The 18,938-nt window shown below is 34.9% G+C and overlaps 1 protein-coding gene across 7 annotated transcripts in view; it reads right to left on the bottom strand.

Moving 5' to 3' along the window:
- Positions 1-1,061: 1,061 nt before the first annotated feature.
- The window catches only part of snama (something that sticks like glue), a 311,868-nt gene continuing 293,991 nt past the window's right edge, over positions 1,062-18,938 (bottom strand). For all 7 annotated transcript variants that reach the window (XM_069841358.1, XM_069841357.1, XM_069841356.1 and 4 more), the window contains one exon: positions 1,062-5,534. In XM_069841358.1, the coding sequence (XP_069697459.1) occupies positions 1,715-5,534 (3,820 nt within the window). In that variant the 3' untranslated portion in view covers positions 1,062-1,714. The remainder of the gene's footprint in view (positions 5,535-18,938) is intronic.

Below are 18,938 nucleotides of genomic sequence, written 5' to 3'. Positions count from 1 at the left end.
GTTCGCTGTTGTCTATGTGTGCTTACTGCAGTAAAGGAGGAATGGATTGACTTTCCTCTATACAAACAATCTCGCATCTTTCTCACAGTTTTCTAGCAGCACATGAGCACGCATTGTTTAAAACTCGATCAACCAAGGTTTTCTTATAGCTGTTAACTTAAAAATTATCGAATCTTCCTTGAATTTCAAGGCAGATATTTTATTTGATATTCACTTTCAGAAGAAGAAAAATGTGAGGAGGACGTTCCTCCCTTCCCTCCCCCGAGGAACCGCCACTGACTGAAACATAGTCACAAATCTTACTCTACACTGCCCTACAAAAAACTCTTACTTTGAAATACGTTTATAGAATCTACACTAGAAATGTTAACATAAAATGTCTTTTTTTTTAATCATCTCCAAAGGAACAAAATGTTATACTTTTTGTTCGTCATACTTCTAGAAATCATATCTGAGAGAGAGTGTATTACATTTCTTTCCACCGTGTATGTAATGGTCATAAAACATACCATTTAGCTTTCATGAGTTGGGTTAGAAATCTTACAGTAACTTACGTTTATTTGTACTGACCGGCTGCTTTAACATGGGATGCAAAGTATCTACATCTAATAACCCTGAACTATGTTTAAGATTCCACACATTACATCTTTAGAAGAAATTTGATATAGCAGATAAGTCATTTTACATCAAAATACGGAATGAATTACGCATTGTATTCTTCACCTGACATAATTAGGAACATTAAATCCAGACGTTTGAGATGGGCAGGGCATGTACCACGTACGGGCGAATCCAGAAATGCATATAGAGTGTTAGTTGGGAGACCGGAGGGAAAAAGACCTTTGAGGAGGCCGAGACGTAGATGGGAGGATAATATTAAAATGGATTTGAGGGAGGTGGGATATGATGATAGAGACTGGATTAATCTTGCACAGGATAGGGACCGATGGCAGGCTTATGTGAGGGCGGCAATGAACCTACGGGTTCCTTAAAAGCCATTTGTAAGTAAGTAAGTAATACGGAATGAATTATGGAAGAGAAAGGTGTAAATAAAATTATTCTTATATATCAAGATATTTCAATTTATTGTGGCCACTTATTTACAAATCAACACTTGAAAAAAAAAAGTCAAAATCTGCTTTGGTTCGTAGTAGAAATGATTTCCTCTGGATTAGTGAGATGGATAAAATTACACAGGAGTGCAAATATGTCTGTAGAAATCAATGCGAAACTATTAAAGTAACATATGGAGCATGAACAATTGGGACACTGCTAAAATAAGGAAAAAAAAAAAAAATTAAGTAAAACAAATGTTGCATGGACACATTCTCTCAAGTCACAGAACTGTCTGTATCTATTCAGTTAGAAGACTGGAATATTGAAGTCACTGAGTTATAGTTCCGGTGTATCACCACCAAACATATTTATGAATGGTTATATTACTGTAGTTTCAAAAAGCAAGTAATCACTAATAACGAAACCTAGTTATTTTTTGTAAATTTACTAGTTTATTTATTCAGTCCACTAACTGCACCAAGTTAGAAACCTCGAAGAACAAGAAAATTAAGAACAAACAGCAGATAAACATGGACATCAATTTGTACAATGTGTTTCACTATCTCGCCAACTTCATTTCTTGCTCTCTCCCAGATCTCATCATTCTTGCAGAACAAAATTGCTAAGACAATGACTAGTAGAAAGAGTTTTGTTTCATTCATCGATGTTTTGACTTCTTCTTCTTCTTTTTGTTAACTTTGTTTCTATGCTGATGTTTCTTGCTACTTCTGCCACTCTTCCTTCCTCGGCCACCATCTGAATCACTAGTGGATGCTGATTCAGATTCTGTGTCACTGTCACTACTTGAGTTAGATGCACGTCTTGATGACTTTTTACTTCTTTTCCCACGGCGTCTATGGTGTGACTTCTTCTTTCGCCTCCTATGCACAGAAGAATCGTCAGAAGAATCATCATCTGAGCTACTGGAACTTCCAGAGCTGCTATCGTCTTCATCTTCATCTGAAGAATCATCATCAGAACTATCAGAGCTGCTAACTGATCGGTCCCGTTTCTTCACTGAGCTACTTTTCCCACTGCCACTCTTACCACTGCCCTTCTTATTGGTGTCATCTATTCCTGTTTTATCGGCTTTATCTGAATCTTTATCTAGTTTCTGTCGTTTCTGATCAACTGAAGTGGGATCGATACTTGTAGATCGATCACGTTTCTTTCCTGGTGAAACATTTGAATCTGTCTTCTTGTCACCAGAGCCATCTATTTTTTTCTCATTCTCACCTACATCCTCTGCATCAGTGTCAACAGAGGAGGAAGCATCATAGTCTGGTTCAAAACTTGCTTCGTCCAAAGTAGACTTTTTACGATCACTTGCCAGACGTGGGTTCCTTCGACCACCCTTTCTGGGTTTATCTTTATTCTGTTCCCCAGTAGTTTCCGATGATCCAGATACTTTCCCATCATTATTTCCTGCACCAGAGGCTCCATCATTACTTGTGCTATTTTTAACTTCCTTCGTACTCTCAGTCTTCTCATCTCCTTCCTCTCTCTCTTTACCATTTTCACTTTCCTTCTTTTCAGTCTTGTCATCTCTCTGTTTATGTTTTTTTCCTTTCTCTTTCTTGTGTTTCTTATCTTTCTTCTTACCTCGTTTTGATTCTCTGTCAGAGACGGATTTCTTACGACTTCTGCTTTCTGATCTCCTATTCTTTGTTTTCTTCTTTGTTTTGTGTTTTCCTTTTCCCTTCTCAACAGATTTCTCTCTCTCCTCCTTCAGTTTAGACCGCGACTTCTCAACCTTGGTTTCCCGGCTCTCGCTGCGGTCCCTCCTTCTGTCTGGACTCTTAGCAGTCTCCTTCTTCTCTTTGGACTCGTCCCATTTCTTACTTTCACTGTGCTCTCTCCTGCGGCTACTTTCAATTCCTCCTCTGTCAAGGGGCCTTCTTTCTCTGTCCATATCAGGATAACGTCCTTCCCTGCCATCACGATCTCCACGCTTACTTCTAGAATCACTTGATCGCTCTGATGTTCCTGATGTATACTTCTGATCACCGACATATCTCCTGTCTCCTGACACATCATACCTCCTCCCTTCATCTGCATACTTGCTTTCTTTCAATAATTCTTGATGCTTTCTATCTCCTGATTTCCTATGGTGTGGAGATCTAGATCGCGACCTGGAAATGGTGCGCTTCTTTTCAACAGCACTCTTTAGTCCCTTCTTTGTGGCAGCATGCTTGCGTTCCCTACTGTCACTTCGACTACGATGTCTTCTGCTTTCTTTGCTTTCATCTTTTTTTCTGTCTCCATCTCCATCCACTCTAGCTCCCAGTCTTTCCTTTGCTGACACACGATGTGGCGAAGTGCTGTCTGCACTATCACCCCACTGACTTGTATTGGTGCTGCTAAATTTTGAACGATCCAACTTGCCTTTACTTTTCGTGACTGGTTGTGTGTTAGATTCCAAAGAGGCGATCTCCACGGATCTCTCCACGTGTCCAGCAATGGGAATTGTGATCTGAATCGAGTTCACTGTCTTCCTAGCTTCGCGAGTGTCTTTCTCAGGAACTTTACGAGTTTCAACAGCTTCTGGTGCTGCTACATCACCAGATGTTCTCTTTTCTGAGCTTGTATACACTTTCCTATCACTAGATGACACTTTCTTTGGAGGTTCGATGGGACGAATAGCATTAATTGCCTTCTGGAAAATGGCATTCTCTGCTCGTTTCAGCACCTCTGATGTTACTACTTTGCCTGCAGCCTTATCAGCTTGGGCATTCCCTCCACTTCCATCCTCACTCTCTCTTTTCTCAAAAGACGAACCAGGTGTGAACTCCTCCTCTAGTTCCCACTTGGATGGCTCTGGGAGTGGTGCTAGCATCACGTTAGCCTTTGCTGGGTCAGGACCAGATGTCTTAGCAACACTTTCAGAGTCCGAACTCACTTCAGTCTTGATACGCACCTCATCTTGAGCTCCTCCTTCCTGGACTGCTTCACTTCCTTTATCAGGATCAGATTTCTCTTCTGTCAGTTCAACCTTTCTGTCCTGTACTTCCTCTGCAATCACTTTACCATAATTAGCTATGACACTGTCGTCTATTCTTGTGTCTTCCATGTCCCCATATAGTCCATCCACTATGCTTTCTGTTGGGGGTGCATCAAAAGTTCTAAGGGCAGTCCCCTTCACTTTTTCCACAATAGTTCCCGAAACAAGGGTTGGAACTTTCTTTTCTTGTTGCACAGGTATATTTGTCACAATTCCTTTCTCCTCAGCCTTGTTGTCCTCCCTGTCTGCTTTTTCTTCTTCTTTTTCCTTGTGGTGCGCCTTTCTGTCTGTACCTTTAAGCATAACTTTAATCTTATCCTGAGCTTCCTGACCATCTTTTTTACCTTCCTTTTTTTCTTTGCGTCTTTTCTTTTTTAATTTTTCACTCTCTGGCTCTTTCTCTTTTTTCTTCTTCTTTTTGTCTTTACCTTTCTTGTTTTCTTCCTCCTTCTTGCTTTTGTCATCCTTCTTCAGACGATCAACAGATGGTTCTTTGCGGACCTCAACCAAGACGCGCTCTCTCTTCTGAGTGTCCTTATCCCTCTCTCGCTGACCGCCTGCTGCATCGACCACAGTCTCCACGGGCTGCTGCTGACTCAGGTGCCGGTTTTCCTTTCCTCCTTGTGGCACCTGAATAGAGCCTGAATTCTTGCGTCTGTCACTGCCCCGCCTATGGTGGCGCTCACTGCTAGAATACCGTTCATGTCTGCCTGGTCCAGGTGACAGAGATTGCTTGCGCTTCTTCACATCTGGGGAGTTGTAACTGCTGTAACTCTTGTCATAGGAACGACGGTGGTCACCCTCGTAGTATTCCCCTCTGCTTCTGTCACGATCTCGATCGCGATCCCGGTCTCCATCTCTCTCTCTCACATCTCGGTCCCTATCCCTATCTTTGTCTCTTGATCTATCTGACAAACCCAGGTCGCGGTCTCTGGGAAGTGGTCCATCTCTGCCTGGTGGTAAATCATCCCTCCCTCCCCTCTCTCTACTATCCCACATGGGAGGTCCTAAGTCTCTGTCTCTTACTCCTGGAGGACCAATATCCCTGTCCCTATCACGAATTCCAGGCATTCCCATTTCACGATCCCTAATTCCAACATCTCTGTCCCTGATGCCTGGGGGTACTATGTCTCTTTCCCTAACACCTGGTGGCCCTATATCACGCTCTCTGTTACCAGGAACATCCCTATCACGATCTCTGTAACGGTGATCAACTCCAGGTGGAGTAAGAAAGTCCTCAAGAGGTGGAGGTGGACGATTCTCATAACCACCACGATCATACCGTGGTTTATCATATGTTGATCCAATTCCAGGAATATCAGGACCTGTTCCCGGAGGTGCTACATCAAAGTGCTCGTAGCGGCGGAAGGTTGGTGGTGGAACACCAGATGGATGTGACAACAATGGTTCCAAAGGACGATGATGCATATCACGGCCTCCTGCAGCAGATGGTAGTCCAAATCGATCACCAGCGTACCTGCAAGGGAAACACAACATTCAGGCTATGTTATGTCACTATAAAAAAATTTCTGCTTTGTACAATCCATTCTTTACTGGATTTATTCAGATACAATGCTTATTGCTTATTTGCCTGGAAAATATAATTTGTATGTAAGTACTGGTCAGTCCCTATTCGTACAAGATGCTTTAAGCTTCAATCATCCAACATCTGCGCTTCCTTCAAATTCTGATTATTTCCATTTACTTAATTTCATAAATGATACCTGCATACGGAAATTCCTTCAACTGAGCGAGAAATACATCAATAATTACATGCATACATACAGAGCTGCCTAATTGTGGAATGAAAGACTGACTTCAAAATTACATTCTTCTAGTAAGAACTCAATGTATATTAAAAGAATATCTCAAATTGGTACTGTGTTTCAATCAATATGGTAGTTTAATTATAATTACTAATCCTACTCTGACAAAAAAAAACTCCATACAGTGAATGAAAGAAAAATGTATAACTTACAGAACTGCCTTAATGAATGGATGAAGTATTTGTGGGATATGGTGGCCTACTATAAGTAATAAATGTTTAAAATACGAGTTCTTAGATGTAATGATATTGGTGTCATTTCATTTCATGAAGGAAATACAGAAATTGTGGAAAGAAGTAGATTGCACAGAAGCTTGAAAAAGTGAATTAGAAAGAAACACAATCCTTAACTTCTATTCTTTAGTTGTAATGTCACAGTTTGTATAACAGGTATCAAATCAATGTACTGCTCTTTTCGTGTAATCTTCATTTTTATTAACTGTTTTGATATTTACATAAACAATTCCAAAGCCTTGATCTGAGAATATCTAGAAGTTCCATTTTTCAGAAAATAAGTTATCTACAAATTAATATAATGAAAATAAGAAAATACAAAGATTAAAAATATAAAATGCATTTTCTATTAAATTACGTATTATCCAGTTGTTATGTAACCAAATCCTTAATATATAGCTTTTACATAAAAAGTTCACCCTTTTTTTATATTCATACAAACTACAGAAAGAGTACAGTAATGAAAAAATCTCTTTCGAAATTTTTATTATAAACATTTTCAGAATCTATGTTCTAGTATGTCTTGTCTGTTTGTATAATCATATGAATTACTGCAAGTAATGCATGTGGTAGCATGGGAACTCAAGTTAAGAATTATGTAACACTTTGTTTATTGAATGTATTATGGAAAGTTTTGAATTTATTACATTTTTACGCGTTTAATCATAAACCTTTTTATTGTTTCTCAATCACTGAACTATTTTAAATCATAGGCGAGTTCCCAAGAAATTATGTAACTAGACAATAATATTTCATCATGTTGTCTACATTTATTCTCTTGAATATTCTGGTGTTTCTTAAGGTTACTTAATAGATTTGCATGTTCTGGACCTAAAAATAATTTCAAAAAATCATATTTAGTTTTCTACACATATGTTATGTTTGTAAATTTTCTTGGAAAGTAGTTTGTACGAAGATCATTTAATTTATCGTACCTTTTAATCCAGCATGTTTTTATGCTATAAATAGTAATGTTGTATAATACATTTATTAGTGTGTATTAGGCAGAATTGGTAAGTTGTGCGTAAAAAATTAAAGATCTCAGATTAAATTGTCCAAATTAAATAAGTTTTCGAGAGTTTTTCGTTATCCAGGCCCTTTCCTAACAATCTGTCACTGACCCCCTTAGTGATCATGATAAGATGACACAGGTTACAGTTTATATTTTCCATCCTACTCTACTCTCCTAGTAAGTATTGCATTCTGTGCCTCACATAACAGAAAATTATATCCATGACTTCTGTAAATAAAGAATGTGATTTTAAAGAGAACTCAAAGCAAAGTAATAAATAATATTAAGTGTCACAGATGATGTTAGTGAAGAAGAAGAAAAGATGAGGAACAACTGGATGTACTACATATTCACGGATGCTGTAAACAAAGAGTGCATACTAAATAGAGATGCTTAAGTTATGGCTCAAATAGTAAATTTATTTCCCACTATTTATTGTTTCTTTTCTTCATAACAGATAACTAATATGTTGGTAATTCAAGTGCTTAATATCACAGTTATGTTTTCCGAAATCTACAATAGTTTTTTTTTGCAACGATTGATAGGATTTTCGAAAAATTCTATTAATGAAACTAGTGTTGCATTGATTTAAACTTATACCGGTACAATTTATTAAATTACATGTATACTACACGTAATGTCTTGACAGAATTTCCCTTATTTTGCTCTCCCCTCACACGTTCTACAGGAAAAACATTGATTTGATCACCATTGTGCTCATGTTTCCCCTCTAAGATAACATGCCCAAAGATGTAGATCATTTTGCTGTCTTACATGTTGCTTGTAATGCACTATGTACAGATCAAGCAATCTATCAATTGTTTATTAATGTCATGAGCAATAGTTTGTTGCAATAGACATAAAATGTTTTATGAATAAAATGCTGAATCTATATTGTATGAAGTATGATTAATATAAAGAGTGATAAATAAGTCTCAGGTTGTGGTGCAAGTCTTTGGGCACCTTCTCTGTATGAAGGAGAAAAAAAAAAAATACTATTAAACAAACTGATGTCTTGCAGTACTTTTAAAGTACAGCGTATGCACACATACAAGTTTATTTTATTTGAATACCGTTCATATGTGAAAATGATCTTTTTCTTTTTCCTTTTCGTTTCCACTCTTTCCAGATACTCAGTGATTAGTACTTGTCTTATAATGGCTTTCTCTTTAAAAAGTTCACATATTCTGTCACATAACAACTTAATGAAAACGTATTTATTTAAAAATATAATTTTTACTGTCATAATACGAAATATTTAGTAAATTTAATTAAACAAATAACTGATATACAACTTAAAACTGAAGAGCAGACTCACCCAAACACACACACAGACAAGACAGAACTTATTTTAAATAGCTGTACCATTTGTAACTGAAAATTTACAGTAATAACAATTCAGACATTGCCATTCATATTTAATTACAGATCAAACAATTATTTTTCTAATTCAATTTATTAAATGTTTCGTATTACAATAGTAAAAGTTATATTTTCATATAAATACATTTTTTTTATTTAGCTTGTTGCTATGAATATAATTAAATTGACTTATTTAAAAATGAAATTGTAACACAAAATGTTAACTTCAGAAAAATTAAAGAGAAAGCCAATATAAGAACTTAAAGGTGTACACTAAACATTAGGTATCTGAAAAAATTGCAAACAAGCAATAAAACAAAGATAAAAAAGATCATCTTTACCTATTACAAGTGATATTTAAATCAAATGAATGTTACAGAATCTAAAGTAATGTAAGTTAATTCCTGAGTGATGGTATATTACAGAAAATACTGTCTCTAGTTGTCGGAGTGGGGATAAAACAATGTAGCTTATGAATGAGCAATAAGACTACTCACACAAAAAAACGAAGTATTTATATTTACAATATCCTCAGTGGGCACTATTACTTAAAACATTATTGTAAACGAAGCAAGACTTAACACTTAGAATTTAGGGTTGGTACAGAAGCAATATATCTAAAAATTTAGAGGCCAGTAACAGTGAGATACTTCAATTAGTGCGAGTTTTATTTATTTCATAGAAACGTCAAAGTGATAGAAACATGACATATCAGACAAAAAGCACATTCTAATACTCCCTATACTTCAATCCACATAGATTTTTATATACGGATGTCCAAAAATCAAGTATCGATTTTGTTAAAACAGTGATTGTACTGGTAATGTTTGTAATGAATGTTATAGTGGTGCCTGAGTAAAGAGGTATAAGTTAAAAAAATCGAAAAATGAGTTACGTATATAATGATGTTCAGAAAGACATATTCTATATTTGGGTAAAGAAATATAAGTTCATCCAGCTTAGGAAAGTATTTATTATAGAGATGTAAAAAGGGATATTAATCCCAAAAAACTGATGTTTGAGTAAAGAGAGATAAGTGTACTTATATACATTTACACGACCTCGAATTGTACATACATGTTTGTTACTGAACTTATACTCTTTTACACAACCTCTACATGAAGACACGTGTAGACCTGTAACACCGTACTTAGTTGAACACTTCTGTTGCTTTCTATAAGTGTCAACTTTTGACTTTCAATTTGACCATTCATAACTGTAAAGATGGACAAGCCACATGTTTTATGTGGAGTGAAGTTGTTGATGACAATAATCAAATTGCATCTTGCATTTTAAAATTTCTCTATAATCTGCCTTCCCATGTGAAATATGTAATAATGTATTCATACACATGTAGGGGGCAAAACAAAAACTCTCACATGCTGACTATGTATGTATTTGTTCTGAAAAACCAACCACGCCTTGAAACATTGAGCCACAAATTTTTTATACAAATCACACTCATATGGAGTGCGACTCCAACCATGCCCAAATTGTCAGAAAGAAGAAAAAAATGTGACATAAAAATCTACATTCCTCATGACTAGATGCAGTTTGTAAGAATTACAGGCAAAAAGAAGCCATTCAATGTGATTCAAATGAATCAGTCAGACTTCCTTCAATATTACTTATTCAAAGATGCCCTCGAAATGAAGAAAATCACAGAACAAGGTGTGGAAAAATGTGAAGTGGTTAAAATTTACAAGGGATGTTGGCATAGTGTTGTTTAAAGATTTCAAGACACTGAATGTCAGGCGAGGAAGATGATCACGTAATCTCCTCCAGTCACCTGTTTCATATCAGGGTCCTGCACTAATTTCTTGTCAAAAGAAGAAAAATTTATTGGACCTGTTGCCGCTTGTTCCAAATACATTTCATTCCTTTTACACTGCATTTCCAACAACCTCAACAGTATGAGACATCCATTCTGACACAATCAAAGAAGAGGATTAACATTAGTGATTTTGATAGTGTTAAAGAAAGTGGCTATTAATTCTTATTGTCTATAGTTTGAGAATGTTATTTTATCATTCCTTAGGTACATTGAGGCAGATAATATTTTGAAAGTAACATTTTACTGACACTGAAAAATTTAATATTATTGGTATAATGAACAGTAAAATTTACTTTCTTCTTAAACTTTGCTTAATTTTTCTTAATACAGTTATTCAGCCATCTTGGAACATTTATGTAATTTTTAATAGTCATTATGTTTCATAATATGAGCTTTGTGTGTTTATTTTGTAAGAGATAATTTGGGATAAAGGAGATAAGTTGTATGTAAGTTTGTGTAAAGGGGGATAAGTTGTCCAAACTTACTATACAATATAAAATATTATCAAGATATTGATTACACATTACATTCAACATGTGCACCATTCATAACATGACACACTTCCAATCTGCAGCGGCATGAAAAATGTTCTGGAGTGTTGTCGGTGTTATGGCAACAACAGCTTGTGTTATGCGATTTAGGAGCTCCACCAATATGGTAATGAGTCAGGTGAACACATGTCCTCTTATAAAGCCACACACAAAGAAGTTAGGAAAACTGCCAAGTCGTCGTCATGGAGGTAGTATGGCTTCTTCTTCAGAATGAAATGCAACACCTATGCACCATCAAACGCAGAATGTTTGACAAATTCCACACTAGTTTTAGACTACATTCAATGGGCAACCTGATGCCTTCAATGCTGTCGTCGGAGATTGATGGGTGTCCTGGTACGAGCTCCGTTGCGACCGTCTCATTGCACTTAAACTTGTTTACCAACATGTGGATTGTTTTGTCCATGGATCCAGCTTTATGAAATCGCCAATGAAATTTCGTACCAATGCCACCATATGACGACTCCTCCAGCCTTCACATCACAATAACCATCCTATCTGATATGCTGAACATAATGCAGATTCAGTTACTTGTAACGACAGAACACATGTTTAGCTGTTGTCACAAAGTCAATCCACGGACTCCAGCAACAACCATAGAATATACAAGCACAATGTACTTGCCATACACTACCATACACATCTTACACCTAAATGCCTTATTTTTGCAAAATCGATATTTAATTTTTTTTAACATCTGTAGTTATAATGGGGAAAATGGAAAAATAATTAAATACAAGATTTCTTATGTCATTTCGAAATTGTAATGTGCGTTACTTATGTTCATAAAAATATTTACATTTCACATGATATTCAGTAATAACAGCATAACCTTGTTCTATCAATACCATGCCATCACACATCCCTCTACTCTACCTTCTTCACAAAATACACAACCTGTTTTTGGAATTCCTTAACTCAGGAAATTAGGAGCACTCGGAGTGTAAAAGCCTTTAAGCCCATTTTACTTAGATATATCCTTATCGAACAGAACTAGTCTCTTGCGGAAATATGTAAATAACCTGTTAATAATGGGTAACTGCTGCTGAAATTATAAGTTATTTTATTCATTAAGATTCACACTCTATGAATTAATTATAAATGTAATGAAAATAAATGTAAAGGTACTTCCTTTACACGCCCTGAAGGTTTATGGGGCATGGGATGCTGTCATGATCTTGGCACTAGAATAAGGTGGTGTAGTTGGCACTATGCTCCGACCACCTTTCACGCCTGGAAAAGGCCTGATACATAATTTGATAGGAGGCTGAGTAAACCTCAAGACTTTCTGAAATTTTAATAATCAACAAACAATTAATTTTAAATTATTCATGAATGAGCTCTAAAAATGCCATTGACATTTTGAAGCACACAGACATAAAAAACTAGGAACTCACTTTAGGTGGATTGTACTTTGTCACTTTATCAACTGAGTTATACAGAGTGATTCGTGAGGATTTACCGTCACTTAAGGAACTTATTTCCGAAGGCATTCTGAGCAAAATATGTCATATAATCATTTGTCCTAATCTCAATATTTTCAAAGTTACACTAATTTGAAGTTGTTTGTGAAATATCTTTTTTCTTTAGTTTTAAGGGTAAAAGAATATTACAAATAATAGAGAATGAACTATTCAGAAGTATTTCTTTAATTGACTAGTGTTCTGAAGCTAAACATTTGTTGTCAGTTGTTTTGTACAGATTTTGTTTTTCAATTTTTAACTACAAATGACATCATCCTTACGCACTTACCATAAAATTTGTTACAAATCATACGACTTTAGGAACTTGATTCTTTACAGTTTAATTATGCACCCTAATATACAGTCTTGAGAATTTACAAGAGTGGCATGATTTGTAACAATTGTGATAAATGCGTAAGAAAATGTAATTTTGTAGTTAAAAATAAAATAATAAAAATCTGTACGAAATAACTATGGAATTCACAACAGATTTTTAGCTTCAGAATACTAGCTAATTAAAGAAATGATATTCCTGAATAGTTCATTCTTTATCTGTAATATTTTTTTATCCTTAAAACTCAAGAATAATGGTATTTTACAAACAATTTCAAATTAGTGTAACTCTGAAAATATTGAGATTAGGACAAATGTTTATATGACATTTTTTGCTCAGAATGTCTTAGGAAATAAGCTCCATAAGAGATGGTAAATCCTCGTGTATCACCCTCTGTATTAGGTAGTGCAAATATAATTTCTAATTATTTTCTCAGTCTATTACTGTTATTTATTCACACTTGTAAGATTATTATTAACACTAGAAGACGAGGATGGAGAAGTGAGATAAGTATCTTTTGCAATATATTATAATAGGAAAATAATCGTTACCAGTACTTTACAATTTCAAATTTAGAATATGAAGTATTAAAACATATAAGTTCATTCATCTTAATCTTATACAATACTGAAATTAAATGATTAGTGGAAATAAAGTGACATGTCCTTAACTATCAGCTTCACACTTTTCACAAGAGAAAGAAATAAGTCAGTTCATTGTTTCAAAAACTTTCTACTCATGGTTTCTGGTCAATAAAAATACTGTTAGACATAGAGTTTGATTATCATATGTACTAACTTTCTGTGTATAAAATACATTATTTTAAGAACAAGATTAGACAAATACTATCAACTTCTCATTTGTTCCACACTGCTGATTTTTACACAATTAACATTTTGGAAAAGTTAGAATGGAAAAATAAAATGAACGAAATTCCACTGCTTTTGTGAGCAAGAAGCTTGTCATCCTGTTCTACTGTTAAATCTTTTTTTTACATCATGCAATAGTTGCACAAAAGAGCCATGTTTTGAATTCTGGTGGTAGCTGAATTAAGGTTCTTTGTATTATTCCTCAGTTCCTTAAAAGAAGACATGACACGATATGGTTACCAGACTTTTTTACCTCAAAGTTGAGGACACCTGTCACTCCACAGGATGATCACTACAGTACTGTTATTGTTGTTTTGCTATTATTATTAGGCCTTATTATTATAATATTATTACCAAATTATAAATTAAATTGAATTCTTCATTGTTCAATATACTCTTTTAACACTTGATTAATCAGTGAATAACTTCTTTATTGTGTTAATATTGGATTGGTGCATAAGTTCGTAGTGTTTTCCTGTACTTTCATTCATCTGCTGTCCATGTTTCCATAGCAACCAAGTATTTATTTACTCTACGAACTTATGCACCAACCCAATATTATAAAATTACTTAGAGACTAGTTTCGACGTGGTGTCCAACACTGTCGAAAAGAACACAATCATTAACACACCCCACCATAACAGGAAACCAGGCTTCGGACAGTGATGGACATCACGTCGAAACTAGTCAGCCAGGTAAGTTTTATAATATTAACATAGTAAAGAAGTTATAATGTTAATCAGTAAATTAAATTACTGCAAGATAGAAACACAAAAATATAATTGTTCCGACATAAAATTACACATATTTTTGTGATGAATGAATATTCCTTATCTGGGAGCAAGTTTTATTACAAATTCTTGACATGTCATGGAAAAGTTTGTGATCGATTGCACTGTTTTTATACAAACTTGGATGATGAGCAGTACACATCATGTTCATTCCTAATATATGTAACCAAATATATAACTAGATGTAACCAGAACTTTCGTTCTAGAACTTGCGAACTTTGGTTACTATTAGCGTTTCTGATCTTAAGGACTTAACAAGAATAAAATAAAATCACATTTAAAAATGGGGACAAATAGGGAAGTTTATTAAAATCCGAATACAGATTTTTGCTGGGGACGAAATTATGAATTCAGGGGCTGTCCCTGGTAGCCTTACCTTACGAGGCCACAAACATCTGCTTCCAAATTTTCTCAAATTTGTTAACTTGATATTATACTGATACTGAAAAACTAATAGCATTAAATAAAGTGATGTTTCTATCCACTCATTTATCTATCTGTATGTATCTTGAAAGCTGTGACATTATATAAATTTGTGTCTAAAGGAATATTATAATTATAGTTTCATAATACACAACTTTTGAGGTATTTCTCGATTTCAGCCATATAGCATAAAATGATTATTATTCTATGACAAGACATTTTGGAAATCTACAAGGCAATGTTATTGCTAAAGACCAAAACACAACTACATAAAGCTGAATTATGAAATAAATATGGAAGATTCAGAAATATTCTAACTGAAGTTATCTGAAAGGCAAAAATATTACATTATAAACAAAAGTTCAATGAACATAAGTCTAACTAAAAAAAAAGTTTTGGCAAGCTATACCCGAAGCCACTAATACCGTAAATAAAGAAAATGTCTCCATCACAGAAATTGTTTTGCATAAAGGACATACAATAAAAAAAAAAACAAAACAAAAAAGCGATTGCTACCAGTAATGAATTGAATAAATACTTTTCACAAAACAGACATGTCTCATTGCAAATACAATTCCTGTATCAACCTCAGGTCAACATAAATACACTTCTTTTACACACACGTGAACTCATCTTCTTCAAATTTTTTTGTCCCCGTTACAAAAAGTGAAATTATTACTATAACCCTAGATCATATATGTAACAGATTGCTCATCCCTATGTTAAAATAGGTAGCACTTTGAAGAGAACAACCATCAGGATCACCACTCATCTGCCGTAAATGAACACGAGATGGCAGTACAGTCGCTAATGCATTTCAAATGGGAGTTTTGACGTGATTCCTTATGTAACGACTAGATGGCAGCATAGTAAACCTGACAAAAGTTGTTACCGTCAAAGTCTATAAGGCTGAGCAATCTGGATATATATGATCTAGGCTATAACGAAGATTTTAAAGAACAATATGATATCTGGGAAAGATGGAATCATGTCTAATCTTCTGAAGACCATAATTTCTTTCGAAGCTTACATTTTTCATCTATGTTTGTCACAAATAATCTTTCCAACAGAGTTAAAAAGTGCTATAATTGTCCCTTTTCACAAATCTGGTGAGAAAAAATATGTAAATAATTGAAGAGGTGGATTCCAAAGGGCCCAAAGTCGTTTTTATAAGATTTTAACTTGCTTTATTCAAGAAATAGCTATAAGAAAACCTATGAATAATAATAATCAGTGCTTTTTTTCTGGAAAAAAGTTTACCGGAACTCTATCACTCGATCACATTATACAACAAAAACGTAGGTTTAAAAATATTAGGCCTACATACCTTATATTACAATAAGTTCCAAACAGAGCTCATCGATTTTAAGCATAATGGAAATTTTGCGATTTCGAGCTATAGTTTCAGGATCAATAACGGATGATGGAAGCACTACATTACATGAGTTACTTTTGCACCAACGATAATAATGAGAAAATATAAACTCTTGGACTCAGCAGTGGCGGCAATTTTAATTTTCAATTTCGCTTATATATCTCGGAATTGTAATGGCAAAAAGTTTACCGGAACGCATTCCAGACCGTTCTGGCTGAAAAAAGCACTGATAATAATAATAATGATAATAATGATAATAATAATAATAATAATAATAATAATAGCATAAAGTTACAAAGGCAAATAGATCTATAACTTTTTTTGGCCAAAAAAATTAGAATGAAAAGAATAAATGAAATAGCTAGAATTGAATGAGAAAAAATTGGATAAGAAAAAAGGTTTAGTTTTTGAATAGTACTATCAATACATAAAATAAAACATATATATTCAAAAGTTTTAAATATACCAGAATAATGGAAGATTTATATATGATAGCTGCACATTGCAGATTGAAACGTGAAGTACATCTTAGGCAAGTGAGCAAAGACTAATTGTAACAACATACTAAAATGAGTTGAGTCTTGTACAAAACTAGTCGCAAGTGCAAGATAAAACATCGTATATTAAATAGTTAAGTTTAGAAATTATATTAAAAATTGTATATCTATATGTAAATCATAAAGTATGTAATGTAAGGTTTCAGTGATTATATGTATGTATGTATATATTTTTGTCTGTGAACTATAATAAATATCATATCATAACTTGCTTTATTCACGTTTCAATTTATCCTTTTCAAGTCTATATGTAACTATGGACGTTTATTTCATTCATTCATTCTTCTCCATATCTACATTTCAAGTGCTTCTAGTCGCTTTTCTTCACTTCGTCATAATGTCTATGTTTCTGTCCCACACAATGCTACACTCCACACAAAGCACTTCACTAGTCTCTTCCTTAGTTTTCTTCCAGAGGTCCACAGAAGATGCTTCTTTTTCTATTACAACTTTCCTTTGCCATTGCTATCCTCCTTTGGACTTCCGTGCAGCAGTTCATGCTACTGCTTATAGTACACCCAAGTATTTGAAGCTGTCCACTTGCTCTACTGCCTCATTTAGAATCCGCAAGTTTACCTTTTTCATTACATCCAGACTCTTTTAGTGTGGAAAGACTCATCACGCCATGTTTGCAGTTTTTCTTGAGAAAGATAATTGCAGTAGCTTCCCATTGCTTTCTGCACACCATTCTCTCTTTCATATCCTAAAAGATCCTAGGGGGCCTCAGCGTGGAGGTGAGGAGAGTAAATTTAACTAATCAGGCCTTCTGGACTGCAAGATACTTTTACATCATATAATAATTTCTATATTTGTTATATAATAAGAAACTAAATTCTGAAAAATTACACATGAAAAATCTGTTCAATTGGTTACATTTCTAGACAGTGTTCATGAACATGTGAAGAATCCTAATGAAATTATCAATCATCATCATTCAGCACAGGCATTGGATCTCATTAACAATTGTGGTCACAAATAATTCTACCAAGTTTGACAGCAGTGAACTGTAATGAAATATTACTTGTACAAAAACAATCTTGCTAATGTTTTGTTAAAACTTTCGTCAAAAATCCCATGCTAAGATTATGAAGCAGAAATTTCTAAATATAAGGGATTTAAGTCAATGAATCAAAAAGGTACAATAAGAAGAAATAATATAAAAGGTACACAAGTGCGTGTCCTTGGATTTGCCTTAACTACTATCCGAGATCCAAGCCTGAAGGTCATCTGTCCCACTTAAAGGACTTTAAACTGCAGCAATCACCCAGGTACTGGGAGGGGAGAAAAATGAACACTGCCAAAGCCATGCCTTCAGTATCAGTTCAAGTTAAGCAAATGCCAGAATTTGGAAATCCGAAAGAGATACAGGGAAGGTAAGTAGACCCATGGTCTGTTTCTTTTAGAGCTTATCCTAACATCTGTATTAACACATTATGAAATTATGTGAAAACCCTGATCACATATATATCAGATTGGCCATTCCAATGTTATGAAATGGCACCACCACCAGAGCCTCCACTGTCAAAAAGGCAATTTTGGTAACTACTGCTAGATAGAAGTAAGGCTACAGTTGCTCTATGCAATTCCATATAGGTTATAATGTGACTTCTTTAGCAATCGCTAGATGGGAGCATTGTGAAAATGAAAAGTAGTTGCCTTGAAAGTCCATTAGGCTGATCAATCTGTTATATGTGATCAGGGGTGAAAACCACAGGCAGGATGAGTGGTTTCAATTTAAGAGATCGAGCCAATTAACTCATTTATACTGATAATAGTAAATTTAGTCCTTTACTGAAATACAATGAAATATTATGCTCAGGGAAAAATTATTCTTCAGATATTTTTTAAGCAAACTTAGAAAGGGTTTCAGACATGGCTATAAGAGACAGATGGGAGTGCGAATAATTGCTACTCTTGTGCTTACGATTGAGTACATCAGTTGATGATAGCATCATACTTAATACTGAGCCCTTTCAATCTTCTACAGAGAGAAGGAAGGAAAATGATCAGAATTTTGGCTAGTGAGAGATTGAGAGTGAGCATGATTATTAACTCGTTCTGAGTAATCAGTCACTGACGCCAGTTGCCAGATGAGACATGTGCCAAGTCTAGCCCCATCAGGCTCCCTGGACGGAGGGAGGAAAGGGGTAGACGTATTAGAGGTCTGATTATTTAAGAGATTGGGGATGGGTATGATTGTTGCTACTCTCGTGCTGGGATGAACTCTTGGGAGTAGTACGGGTCTCCAATG

The sequence above is a fragment of the Periplaneta americana genome, chromosome 12 (genome assembly GCF_040183065.1).
Source record: "Periplaneta americana isolate PAMFEO1 chromosome 12, P.americana_PAMFEO1_priV1, whole genome shotgun sequence".
NCBI classification, from domain to species: domain Eukaryota; kingdom Metazoa; phylum Arthropoda; class Insecta; order Blattodea; family Blattidae; genus Periplaneta; species Periplaneta americana.
Note: the sequence above shows the minus strand (reverse complement) of the source record. Positions and strands in the feature narration are given on the sequence as shown.